This window comes from Trichomonas vaginalis, chromosome VI (genome assembly GCF_026262505.1).
Source record: "Trichomonas vaginalis G3 chromosome VI, whole genome shotgun sequence".
NCBI classification, from domain to species: domain Eukaryota; phylum Parabasalia; order Trichomonadida; family Trichomonadidae; genus Trichomonas; species Trichomonas vaginalis.
Genome location: NC_067208.1, coordinates 14,315,873 through 14,329,895, shown reverse-complemented (window position 1 = coordinate 14,329,895; position 14,023 = coordinate 14,315,873). Strand labels below are relative to the sequence as shown.

Sequence of the window (14,023 nt, the reverse complement as noted above, 5' to 3'; positions counted from 1 at the left end):
AAAGAAACATTAAAGAACACAAACACTCCGCACACTCATACAGGAACGACAAACTTTTCTGGCGACCATTAAGACACTCATATAAGAGACCACCCATTATACAACTCAGAGTTAGAAGCTGGCAATGACGTTTTATCTCCATCTTATAACAATTCAGCGAAAAAAAGACTTTTCGACAAACTGAACCGGAGGAAATCATGTCCATACTTTCACAACAAAATCCAACAGGCTCGGGTGCAGATTATATGCCACCATTTATGACTGTATTCGCATGGTTACCGCGCGTTGCAAGAAGGCGCTTGAGCTAGAAATAAAATCTATATAACTTTACATAAATGAGCTTGAAAGAAGTATTCGAATCATCACCGTGAAGGTCATTTAAGAAATTCAATGAAGCTGCAAAGAGTTGGGGATTACTAACAGAGCTCGAAGTGAAAAGGTTCTTTGACAAAAATGTTGTACATCAAAAAAAATAAACCCTTACGACATACTTTTTACCAATTACCCAACACTCCTGACGCATACCAATTTGACACTCTCGTTCAAAGCAGAAAAGGAGGACATAAACCATTCCTCATCGTTCATTAATGTTACACTCGCAAAACATATGCATATCCAATGAGGATAAAGGAACTCGTGAAGTGTTAAAGAGTTTTACAAAAGTTTGTAGCAGAACATAGCCCAAGTACTTTAACATCAGACCAAGACACGTGCATACCTCAGGCAATGAAATCACAGATTTTCTCATTAAGCATAACAATAACTCACTACACTATACTGAAGACGCATACCATAACATACTCGGCATCATAAACGCTTCATAAGACTCTCAGGAGATTTAATCAAGAGCGAGACTTTACCGAAGAAACAATGAAACATTTTCTCGAAGTATATAATTCCTCAACACATTCTAGCAACAGGACATACACCAAATTCAATGAACAACAACAAGAAGAAAAAGTATATACAAAAGAAACGAAGTCAACACAAAATATCAGAAATTCAAAACACAATTTACCCCATTCCTGTAAACAAAAGTTCGTGTAGTTCTTGACGACGAAACACGTTGCACAAAGAAACGTTTAAGGTTAAGTAGAAACTATTATATCGTAGACTCTACGCGCAAGGTAATGGATTCTTATAAAAGCTGCGCGACGACTCTAATTCGTTTTATCCTCGTCATAAAATTAGTTGAAATAGTAATGCAAACTTGCTGAAACCATTGACGAAGCAAAGCGAGGAGTGTTATTGAAATACTTGGTTACAACATAAACGATGAACATTATAAGTAAGATATGAAGAGGCGTTGAGATTGTTATACCATCTAAGAACTTGAGAGAGGTCGAAGCCGAACACATCTGGGACCATTAGAAGCCGGAGTATGGAAAGACAAAAATAAGCCAAGAAAGAATAAGAAAATTCTTCTAAAACTTTTTCCATTAGATGTACAATCAAGACATGAATGAGAACAGCTCATGTATTATTAATGGTACCATTCTATTTTAAATAAATTTACACCAAAATATATTTTAGGTGAAGAGGTGAGATTTTTTTTCACCTGTTTTTTCACCCTCACCGCTTAGCGGCTCAGATTGCTTTTTGCTTTCTCGTGAATTTTCATGAATTTCCTTAAGATAGAAATAGTTAGTTTTATTTTTATTTATTTTTTTTATTTTGTAAAGATATGATTTCAACAATGGACACAAAATTCAAACAATACAGCACCAAACTCGCTATCATGAATCCTCGTCAATGTTGGTAAGAGATGAAAAGCTTTATTCCTTCTTCATATATTTGCGAAAGAATCCAGAAGATAAAGAAAGAATTTTACAAGTAATTCTAGACTGTAGTGCGAAAAGATGAAACAAATGAACATGTATCTTTATGAAATACAGGACATTATTGACCATTTACCCCAAATTGCCTGAAATCCAACAGCAAAAACTAACTATTCCTGAATTCTCGAAACAAAATAGAAGTGAAACCAACTGACTCAGTAGAAATAAAGAAATTCATACCGTAAAAAGTAATTGATTTTAGGATATCATATGCAACCATAAAGTATGGACAAAGATTGCGACATGCGTTTATAAAAATATTTCTGAATATATAATCGGTGGAGTTTAAGACATACGATAACTTTTTTCATTAGTTGCAAAATGTGTTTGGGAAATAAGAGATAAAGATAGAAGAGGTAAGGTATTGATGAACAGTTAAAACCAGCAGCTTTTGAGTTAAAGAAACCATTGACGCCTTAGTTGTTCTAGCTGGTTTTATTTCAATGATATAACGCAAAAATGAATCGCCGCAATGTTCAAAATGTAAAGCAGCAATAAGAAACTATAATCTACATCAGTCAAGAGATAGAAAGAATGCGAAACGAACTAGTGCAGACTTAAAGAAAGAAGCAGAAAAGCCAGCAGGAAATAAATGGATATGTTGACATTTACTGAACAAAAACTCTCCAACTGCAGAAGCATTTCCTTCTGTCTGACCGTCATAGAAATATAAAGAGAACTTTCGGTATGATTAAACATTCGTGTACTAAAAGAAGAAATTGAAGCTACGAAATTGTTTAGGATTTCAAATATACATCGTACAATTCATGTAAAACGCTTGTGAAAACAAAGAGGGTGAAAAAAAGAGGTGAAAACATTAGGTGACAAAACTAACCACTCTTATCACCTAACAAATTATTTTATTGAATTCAGCACAAAAATAATGAATTTCATTAGTTTAGAAAAATAACGCTAATTTGTATTTTTAATTTATTTTTTTATTGTATGTAAGAGACAGTATGACAAACATTGAGCTTTGAAACAGTTAGAAAGATAGACAATGACACCAAAAGTGCGTTAGAATAGGTGATTTAAACGTAATACTCAAAGAAAATACAAACAAAATATTCTTTGTCAGACATTATATCTCCATCTGGAAAGAAAACAAACGACTGGGTTAGAAATGCTTCAACTCAGAAAATTTTGACAAGAAATCCTGAGCTATGATATCGAGTAGCACTTCATGGAACAAGAGCATATCTTATAGAACAAAATGCTTATACCAATAGTTTTGTTATGGTTAGACCCAGTTGTTGGATATAACTCATAACTATATGTTCATTCATACGAACGTTGCAAGTGAAGGCTTATACTTTACATCGTTCAGAAACCGAAGGACTTTCAACACAAAAAAGATATAAGATAGGAAGGACATATAATATAACTCAAAGATTATGCAGTACAGTCAATAGAGTCAAGGTTGTGTTTGTAATGATTGAGAGCTGCTTGAAACGAAATGCTTGAAGTTTTTGAGAAAATGTATGGTTGCTCCAGCGACAGAAAGTAAAAAGAAACTGTTTGAAGTAAGATGAGATAGAATAAAGCTATAAAATTATTTTGACGATATTGGCTGAAAAAATACATGTAAACGTTTATTCTTTGGTCTTTTTTGGTGAAGTCAGAAAAATAAAGTTAGTTTTATCTTTTATTTATTTTTTTACTTTCTTGTATGTAAAGACAGTAATGACAACGTCATCAGAACCAACAAACAGCACTTATAGATCGCATGGAAGCTATATGAAGAATAGACGAGTTACATACAGTATAACAAACAGTTACGTTCATTCGTTCAGTGCAAAGATGGACATGTAACCAAATGCAAAGTATAATGAGATTGACTCTTCGTTCTAGCAAAGCATCATATCATTGGGTTTGAAAAGCCAACAGATCAAAAGGAAGCTTTTTAGAAGAATTTCCTACATATTGATTTCCCTGGGGCTCGGAAAGATCTGAGAGAAGAAGATTCCGTATGAATAATGCGCAAGAATTTTGGCGCTCCTGGTTTGAAAAGTTATTATGTTTCATGACCTTAGTAAACGCTGTAGGCAATATGGGCTTCACCTCGTTATGGCTTGTTATATTTCATGATAGTTAGATTGAAACTATAATAAAGCAGAAACGTTGGAGAGATGGAAAAGAAAACGTTCAAGCAACAAATGAAGTCATTGAATTCCAAAGAACAAAAGCATACAGAAAAGAATACCGCGTTCGAGTACCATAATGGAAGAGGAAAAAGAGTTATAGTATAGTGATAATATAGCTGAAGAATTGGAGAAAGAAGAAGATAAAGATGAGGTTATGTTAGCATTAGTCAGAAGAACAAGCAAGAGCTTTTATGACTTAGCTAAGATATATAGAATTCTGACAGAGAAGCTGGTTCTATCGTGAAAAACTTACCCATTCAAATGACACGATATGAGCAAAATTAAAGGAAATTGTTCCAAAAATTACTCTTCCTAAAACACACTATGGACATCAAAGTTGCACAATATTACCATTCAAAGTAAGGACTTAAATTACTGAAGCGGAAAAAATACAGAATATTTCGATAACTTCAAAGAGAAGAATGAATATCACGACAACATTATGATGAAGTCACGACAACATTAACGAAAGAGAATGAAGGTGAAAAAAAGAGCGTGAAAAAACGGGTGAGATCTCACCTCGATCACCTAAATATATTTTTGTGCTATATTTACAGCTCATTTACGAAGAAGTCATGATCCTAACGTCACATTATGTTCGACACTGATACACATTAACGAATAACATTAAGCCGGATAACATGAAATGCGGATAACATTTCATTTTTGCACATTAATCCTGCTGTGTTGTCGATAAAATAGTCTGTTGTCATCAATTTTTAAAGAGAAGTTAATTAACCTGGGTGACATGGTGACGTAGGACACCATCAGTTATTCAAAAATATTATATTATTGCTTAAATAAGGCTTCAGAGGTCTATTTCTTCAACGCATTCACTTTCCCTCGTCAATGTCAATAGACAGCTTCTTCAACCTTTGTGTAAGAAAATTTTCTTGTAGTAACATCTTTGGTTCGTTATGTCTGCAAAAAGAGATGAAGCAGATAATATTTCACATTTGTTCACCCTTCTCTAATATTCTTTCTGTTCGGAGAAGATTTAAAGCAATACTGAAGTAAGTCAATGTTAGAAGTTCTTTATGACATAATAATTATGTAGTATCGTTGCACTTCAGCGGAAGAAAGCTCTTTTGTTTCAAAACTACTGCCTAACTCTTGTGAAGTATAGAACGTTTGCGTCACTTAATTTTTCTTGAACCACCGGCTTGTTTTGGAAATTATTAGTACATATAAGAATTTGTCTACAATCTGCTTCCATGTACCAAAACCCAGAACTGTTGCCGGATTTGTTGAATTCATTGACGTATAAATAGAACCAACAGGATATAATGTTTGAAGTATTTCAGTCTTTAATGTTTGAAGCTCTGTTTTGTCTGCTTTCTTATCATATAAATCTTGAGCAGTGAATTTAACATTATTTTCATCACCCATGACATAAACATTTTTACAGCTAATTTTTTTCTTCGTTGTTATGTTTTCATTCGATGTTAAACCTTGTGGAAAGTTAGGAGTTTATAATATAATGCATCCCCACCAGTTCCGCCAACCGTTCCTTCAATACTTTCTATAGCAACAGTTGAGAAGGAGTTATGTGTATGTTCTTTATCTGCTTTCTTATCTAACATTGCTGGTAGTTCATGTGTTTCAAAGTTTCTGACATGACCTTCGATATTCATACATTTGTTATTTAAGGAGTTTAGTGTATCTTTTACGCTTGTACTTGGATTCTCTAAAGGTGCACTTGAACCAAGGGTATAGTTCAATATTATGTCGTCTGCTCTAACAGTAGTGAAGGATTCATGTGTATGGTTCTTGTCGGCTTTACTGTCTAATGTAGCTTGAAGTTCATTTATATCGGAGATATTGTGTTTATGAGATTTCAAAACTTTGTTCATTGCGTCAAGTTCATCTTTGTCAGCTTTACTTTTAATAGCATCTTCAAAAGTTATTTTTGCCTTAACTCTCAATGTAAATCTTGGTTCAACTAATACACCGTTAACAAAGAAGTATGAAGCATAAATTTCACCAGTATAACCAAATGCTTCTGGTGCTTTAGCTACATCATACTGTACAGTACAGCCTATGTCATAACCTTTAGCACGAATGAATTTATATCTTCTTTCATTAACATCTTTCGTCTTCACTTCTTCATCCTGTGTTAAATATCCATGGTAGTCCGTTATAATCTGTTCGTCTGAAGTTATATAATGAACATGGTTTTTATCTGCTTTTTCGGCTAATTTCTCTTCTATCTCATTTATTTCAAGTTCATGCCTACCACCACCTCCCGAAGAAGTATTTTTCTTCAGCTCTTGAAGAACGTCCACTTCGCCATCTTTGGTGTCAATAATGAGACTTTGAGTTAAAACCTTTCCTGTCTTAATGGATGTTTGTAAAACTTCTTCTTCACCGTGTTCGGGGTCATGGTCGTCATCATATCTTGTGAAATCAGAGATGTTGTCATACATTAAGCATATCTGTCTCAAAAGTTCTGCTATTTGAAACTGGAACGAAAGATATACAGAACTTTCATCATCTCCTAAAGTCAAGTCTGCTTTCTTAAGTATTTCTTGAATGTATGCAATGAGAACAGAGTACCTTGGAAAATATTCGAACAATATTTCATTAGCTGTTGGTTTTGGTGGTTCTTCTGGAGTTTCTGTTGTTTTAGTTCCTTCTGTAGGTTCTGTTGGAGTTTCTGCATCTCTTGACTTCAATGCTCTTGCTCTCAAAGACTAAATGTTAGAGCACCAGGTTTTACAAAGGACTTTATAAATGCTTTAATAGTTCCTGGTAAGTTATTGTTAGCATTAAGTAAGTTCCTTATGCTTCCATCATGTACGTCCATAGCACTATGTAAAAAATCTATACTTTTCTTGTAGTCAGCAATAGACTGACTGTGATTTTTTAAAGATTTGTCAATACCTTTAAACCAATCTTCATGCATGTCTGATACTGAGCCAAGAATATCATTTGCTTCCTTTAGTGTATTTTGTGCTTCTCGTAAAGTATCCAATCCCGTACGTGCATTGTTTGCTATACGTCTTACAGTATCTATTTGACTCCTTGTTTCTTGCATCCAACCAGATAAAGTTTTAATAGTATCCGAACCATTTGAAATGAAGTTCAAAGCATTTTTAACGTCATTTAAAACTTCTTCACCAAGTACCGCCCATATCTTTCCGATTTGGTATTGAAGAACTCCATATGAAGCAGCTGTTAAACCAGTATTTATAAGGTTCCATATCCATGATTTAGCAGTTTTTCCATCCTTTCCATCTTCACCATCCAAACCGTTTTCGCCTTGAGGTCCTTGTATTCCTTGTGGTCCTTGAGGTCCGGTGTCACCCTTCTCTCCTTTCAGTTCATCTTTATGTTCGTTATAATATTCTAATGTCATAAGGTGTACATCATTACTGTTACCAGCAACGCCGAGAATTTGTTTCTCATTCATGACTAAATTCTTTAGGCATTTAATGTTGTCGTCAAATCGAAAGCTCTTTAACAATTCAATGAGAACATTTAATACTTTCACTAATGAGGCATCTACTGTAGAATTTATATATTGCACCGTTCCATCATTTATGATAGGAACTTTACTTATTGTAATGAATGGGTCATACGTGTTAAAAGTATCGAAATCAATGACTTTTTTAGTTTTTCCATTGTCAATGACTAAATCATTGCCTTCAATGGTTAAAGTTGAGTTTTCGTTTACTAGTTCATGTGCTCTTCTTGCTTCATTTGTTTCATACGCATATGCAGCAATAGTCATATTTTAATGAGAATAAAATGTTGTTCTATTTGCAAAGTACAGACCCAAACGAATACGGGACAGTAAAGTTACAAACAAACTTAGGTCTTCAGAATGAAGCGCTTGCTTTCAGAGTTGTTGACTTCAATACTATCGCAACTTTTCATAACAGATGAAAAGATTTCATAGAGATTGAAATAGATGACAAAAGAAGTGTTATAACATTTCCTAACAGAGCAGAGTATAGAATAGATAAAATTGCTGGAGTCATAGATACTCTCATAAATGAAGAAACTATTGACAACATAGATGTCGAACTCTCTTCTGAGGGAACATTGAAGTTCAGTAGCAAGAAGGAGTTTAAGATAACACGAATGAGTCATAGAGTACAACTTCTTTTGGGTACATACCATATGACATTTCCTTTAAAAAGCGTTGACAAAACGATTGAGATGAAATCTGTTCCATATGTATGTTATGGTAATTGTTTATACATTGAGTCTAAAATAGCTAATGTCACAGGCATTTCAGGAGTTAATAGTAAAGGTTCAGTAGAGTATAAATCTTTCTGTTATGAAGTAAATTCAATGTTCATTCCAAACGTTCCTGTCATAGCAACTCATTTAGGTAAATGGGTTCGCATTAGTCCTCATAATTTGAAAGACATGCAATTCAGACTTGTTGACTTTCAAGGAGAGCCTGTAGAACTGAAGGCACCAGTGCGAATGACTGTTGAAGTTGACTTTTTAGAAAATATTAAATGCAACAGCTTACAAGAGAACTCAGAGCTAAAAATATAAAGTATGAATGTTATGTATTAGGTCATGAACTTTGGTTGTTGCTGTTTGATGAAACAAATGAGTTAGTTATGTCAGTCAAGAGAACAGAAAAATATTGTGTTAGTGAAAACTGCACCAAGTCAATAAGATTAGGTTTGCATTATGAAGATGAGTTCGATACTGTTGAAGAAGTTTTGGATAGATATTACAAATTGCTAACTTGAAAATTTTTTTGACTGACGGCGCAAAGCGCCAAGATGGGCTCAAAGAGCCCTCCTGACTGCTTTAATTTACTAAAACATATTTCAAACAAAGTTTATATTCTGTTGAAAGTTTTGTATACTCGTTCGAATATCTATACTTAAACTCAACTCCTGTAGTTCCTGGTGTTTCAATGATGCGGATGTTACCTATTTTCATGAATAGTGGAGTTTGACCACAGCATTCGATTTCAGGGTCGAGATAGTCAATGACACATTGCTTTCCTGTTATTCGTGATATAACATTTTCAAGGTCCTCCTTTGTTAGAATTATTTGGTTCTTACTTATAAGATTTGTCAAAAGCTTCTTATCGTCTTTGAGTAAAATTGTTTGGTATAACTGAAGAAGGTAATGGTCTACGTTATCTGAAGGATTTGTTTGACATTTGTGTAAGGGTTGTCGTTGGCTTCTCTTGAAAGAATTTGGTCCAGTGGTGGATACTCTAACTTAACATCTGATGTAGCGTTAGCGTTTGAAGCTGTGTTTAAATTCACCGACTTAAGTTCTGGTTCTTTTTTTTCAAACACTCTGAACTATAGTTCTTTATGACAATATTGTTTGTCGTTCGTGAGTCAACATTTGATGTTGGTTCAATTGGAACATTAACGGCACCAGCTAAGATGGATTTGCTTCTCATTTCATATAGAATAAAAACCTTTTATATGTATGAAATGAAAATATACTCGACAAGGGTTTGAATGTAAAGCTAACGAATGAAAATATTGTTGAATTCACTGAGACAGGTGCTGTGTATAAAGATGTAGAACTACTGAACAAAAGAGCTAAGGGAAGAAGCAGGAACATGAACAAAGGGTGGAAGCCTATAAAAATTTATGTCAATGATGGCTCAGGAGGTTCAAACATAAAGTATGCAGAAAGTTATAGAGTTTATGCTCTCAAAGGTGAGAAGCCTTCATTTAAGAACAGCTATTCTAACATATCCTCAAAAGCTAACGGATGGAGAAGTGGATGATATGAATGACAGCAAAAATATTAACAGAAATGGCGACAGAGATGCATGGAATTTGTTTATCATCAGTCAATTGAAGGTTAAACTTTAAAACAATGTTGGTCGTTCCCATGGAATATTTTTGACTTTAATGGTATTAGTCATGATATGAATCTCAAGGTATGAACGAGGAGAGATGAGAGACTTATATGCTTCCCAAATTTCTTCAAAAGGTAATGTTATACCTGACTGTTTCCATATGAGTTCAATATCATAGCGTGAGAAACCTTGAAAGATAACGAAGTCAGTTATGAGACGTTTTATGTTTAAAGCAAGAAAGCGCCATGTTTGCATAAGTATTGCTACAGTTAAATGGTAATGTCTGACTTTAGTTATGATGTTAGCTAATGGTGAGTCAGGCTTTGAAACTAAACCTTTTCCGGCGAAGTCGTCGCAAACGAGCAGAGTGTTTGAAGGATATTTTTTGAAGGGGTATTTTGAAAGTTTTGATAGAATGTAGTTTGTCAGTCGTTTCATATCGTAAACTCCTGAGTACTGACGTAAGTGGTGTTTGTCAATAATTCTTTCCATCTCCTCAGAAGTCTTTTGCATTCCTGACTGTATGAACTCTACGATGGCATAATATTTTCTCTTACGTCGAATGTAACGTTGAAGAAATTCAATGAGTTCGCTATCTGGAACTTTAACGACAGAGGCTTGAACTTTTGACATGAATGTTTTCGCTGTTGAGTCCATAGAGTCTGAAGTTGCTGATATAATGATTTGGTCATAGTAAGAGTCGTTTCCTAAACGCTCTGTTATGAGTATATGACGAATGAGGTTAAATGTCTTACCTGAACCCATCTTTCCACAATAGAAATACACACCATTTGAACAGAATTCATAATCTTTGCTGAAAGGAAGAATAAGAGAAGAGTTAAGTTTGTCTGTAGTTTCATTCATGACTTCATCTACGTCATGTATTAAATGCTTCATTTTATCTCCATTAAAAATGCAAGTCAGAAATATTCAGAACATAGCACCGAGTCTAACTGACTATAAAGATATACTATGAACACGTTATGATGAAACCTACCAAAATTCAAGAAAGTCAGTATACTTATGAATATCCAAGACACTGGGTAGAGTATATAGGAGGTGAGAAAGCTATTGAAATCAGACAAGTTCGAAGTATTCCAGCAGGAAGAACAATATTATTGAAGAACTTTAATGTTTTGAGGTATAATGATGAAACAAGAAGCAAGATAGTTTTCCTGTTGCTGTGTATGTGAACCTAGACACAGGAGATGACATGAAAGTTTTTAACACAAAGCTTCAAACGGTAGTGAGAGAACAACTGACTGCGGAAGGGCATCCATTACCTTCAGAAGTTACCATAGCATATAATTTTGAAACAAACTCAATAGATTTTAAAGTCGTCTCTGCAAAGAAGTCAGGTTTTACATTTAATGAAGCAGATGTATATTCAAATGAAAACTTCAAAGCTATTGCATGGTTAGATAATGACGATTGCTTTAAGAAAATATTTAAATACAGTGACTCAACGATGTCAATAGATGACCTTCGTGGAATGTTACCATCGACGTTTACAGTAGAAGGTTAGCAGGATTGCTTACAAGATTGTCAATTGGTGGTATTTGGTCTCGTGAGAACATTGTTATAAAATCCAGTATAAGTGAATTTGCTGAAGAATCTATATTATGTCTTTCAAACTATATGTATTCGCCGCCGAAGCATTATAGTATAACAAACTTTGTCAGTAAGTTTAACATAAGACTTGTCGAACCTTCTTCAATGAAAGATGTTGTGCTACCTAAAGATGGAAAGGATGGACTCATTATTGAGATGATTTTAATAGCATATTAAATGAGCTTGTTCTTGAAGGTCATTCATGATGAAATAATTGTGTAGAAGATGTTAGCAATTGTTCAGACATTTTGAAGCGTATAGATGAGATAAGAAATAAGTTAGATAGACCGCAAAGCGGTGAGGGCGAAGCCCGTGAGAACGCTTATGTTTCATTGACTTTCTCCAGTAACGAGAACTTTTATGAGATAATATTGAAGAGAGATGATTTTAATATGGTGTAAATGGTAGCTTGGGCAGCTTTAGGCGCAATGGGAACAAAAGCATTAGCATTTGGAGCAAAAGCACTTGGAGCTTATGACGCAGTAAATAAAATGAGTGGAGGAAGGGTTTCAAAACATTAGATGCAAATAAAGGGAAGATTGGAGGCTGGGTTGCAAAGAAGTTAAGATTAAATAAAATGGGGCTCATAAATAAAGCATCCAATTTGGTTGCGACTGAGTCAGAAAATGCTTTAGGAAAGGACGATGAGTTTGCAAAACACGCAAAAGACTTTAATGACCAGATGAAAGGTGAAACAATACATTTAAATAGAGTCGATGGAACTAAAGAAAATGTTTCTTCTCCACCAGTAGTTCTTCCGTATGGTCCCTATGGAATGTATGGAAACCCTTACGAAAGACCATTTGACCCATTGACTGGTGGAAGTAACTGGTATCATTACGGACGAAGAAGAAAGACAGTCAAGTTGGAGACGGACGTAAAGAAAGCAACTAAAAAGAAACCAAGGAAGAGAGTTATAAAGCAATGAATTCAACAGGGTGAAAAAAGAGGTGAGATCTCACCACTTCACCTAAATTTATTTTTGTGCTATGTTTTCATACGTGTGGGAGTGGTGATATCATTAATTTTTAAGTTTATTTTTTATTTTATTTTTATATAAATGACGAAAACTATTGAGATAACAAACTACAACGGTCATGAGTTCAAGAATTTGTTCTTCGTTCCTCGTGAAAATACATTCTATCAGATACGAGGGAGAAAGGGTAAAGTTAGTTTGAGCGTTTATGACAACAAACATAATGGAAAGTTTATACAAGCATATGATACAAACGGTAAGCGTGTTTCATTAGCTTTGTCAAAACTTACTAACATTTATTTTGACAGTGACTTTGACCTATATGAAGAAGAAAGTGAGTCAGAAGATTATGAGCTGTTATGTGAAGCACAGCAATGGGAGGAGTTGCAATACTTTTGTAAGTGAGAACGTTTATTTTTTACATTAGTGAGGTGAAGTGGTTGGTGGCTTTGTAAATATTTAAGGTTAAGTTAGTGTTGTCGTTTGTGTTGTAAAATATACGTTAACGGTTTTGTAAAGTGTCAAATTCACATATCAAGGGTAAGGTGGCGCGCAGTGCCTCCGTACCCATGATATGTATACTAACTAATTTTCATTAATTCAGAATTAATGTCTATTTTATATGGGTTCTCGATGTTTGATGAAAGAGGTGGGGGTATGTTGGATAAGTGGGAATTTCAACAGGTTCTTTACCAGGTTCAGATAAAATGATTGGGTCTCCATTCTCATGGTTTTCTTCATTCTCCTCATTCTTCGGTAAGTCACGAGTTAATAAATTTGGTTGAGTTGCTGACCTTGTTAATTCGGGGCTAACATTAACTTTAACATTTTGAATAATTCGTGATTTATCATCATTTACGTTATAACCAACCGTAATCTCTGCTTTTGCGTTAGTGTTCTTTTGACTAGTGAAACGTCTTCTCATTTATATTCGAATAAAAAAATATATTTAAACTTTTATTTTGCTGGAACTTTTGAATCTATTATTCCCTGTATTTGTTCATGAAGTTGATTTTAGCTGTTTCATCGAAATTAATGGACCGAATATATTCATTAATTGCATTCTTATAATCATCTGATTTCTCAAATTTTCTTTTATCTGATTCCTTAACTAAATCATAAGTTAAACCTCGTTGCTGATATAATGGTTTCTTAATTAAATCTTTGAATGCTTGAGATAAAGCACCTGATGCAATTCTTGCTACTATAATTGGTTGGAATTGCTGTTTAAGTTCATCTTTAACATTTGCGAAAACTGGATCGAATAAAGCAACTTTAAAGAATTTCTTAGCTGAAATTTCAGGTCTAATATTTGCATATTGACCATCAAACTGGTTAGAATATCGTGGTAATCCATCCGGTCCCTCTTCAATAGCATTTAATTCTTCATTGAAATAAGAATATGGATTATGACGGTATGAATTAATTGGACCATTTTTCACCTTCTCCAATGTATTGTTTAACAGCTTTTCATTTTCATCAAATTGCATAGGATAACGTTCATTATATGCTTTACGTTTAGGATAATCAGATATAGTTAATTTATAACCATTTATGACTTTAATATTACCTTGACCATCAGTAACGAAAACTTCATTTATACATTGGGTTTTCCATTTGGACCGTAATGTCTGCTTCGTGTGCTTCCCAATTT

General features: G+C 34.1%; 3 protein-coding genes and 1 pseudogene across 4 annotated transcripts, besides 1 other annotated feature; 1 reads left to right on the top strand and 3 right to left on the bottom strand.

The window, feature by feature from the left end:
• Positions 1-12,956: part of a mobile genetic element that runs on past the window's edge.
• TVAGG3_0863740 (organellar and viral DNA polymerase type B) lies at positions 6,756-7,715 on the bottom strand (the record flags this gene model as incomplete). The annotated part of the gene is made up of 1 exon (XM_051249795.1): positions 6,756-7,715. A coding segment is annotated over one exon (960 nt), but the record flags the coding sequence as incomplete, so codon positions are not given.
• On the top strand, positions 7,733-8,494 carry TVAGG3_0863730 (annotated as a pseudogene). The gene has a single exon. A coding segment is annotated over exon 1 (762 nt).
• TVAGG3_0863720 (uncharacterized protein) lies at positions 10,481-10,646 on the bottom strand (the record flags this gene model as incomplete). The annotated part of the gene is made up of 1 exon (XM_051249794.1): positions 10,481-10,646. A coding segment is annotated over one exon (166 nt), but the record flags the coding sequence as incomplete, so codon positions are not given.
• Positions 12,957-12,982: 26 nt separating the features above from the next.
• On the bottom strand, positions 12,983-13,294 carry TVAGG3_0863700 (uncharacterized protein; the record flags this gene model as incomplete). The annotated part of the gene is made up of 1 exon (XM_051249793.1): positions 12,983-13,294. The coding sequence occupies one exon, from the start codon at positions 13,292-13,294 to the stop codon at positions 12,983-12,985; it is 312 nt and encodes a 103-aa protein (XP_051085268.1).
• Positions 13,295-14,023: the final 729 nt, after the last annotated feature.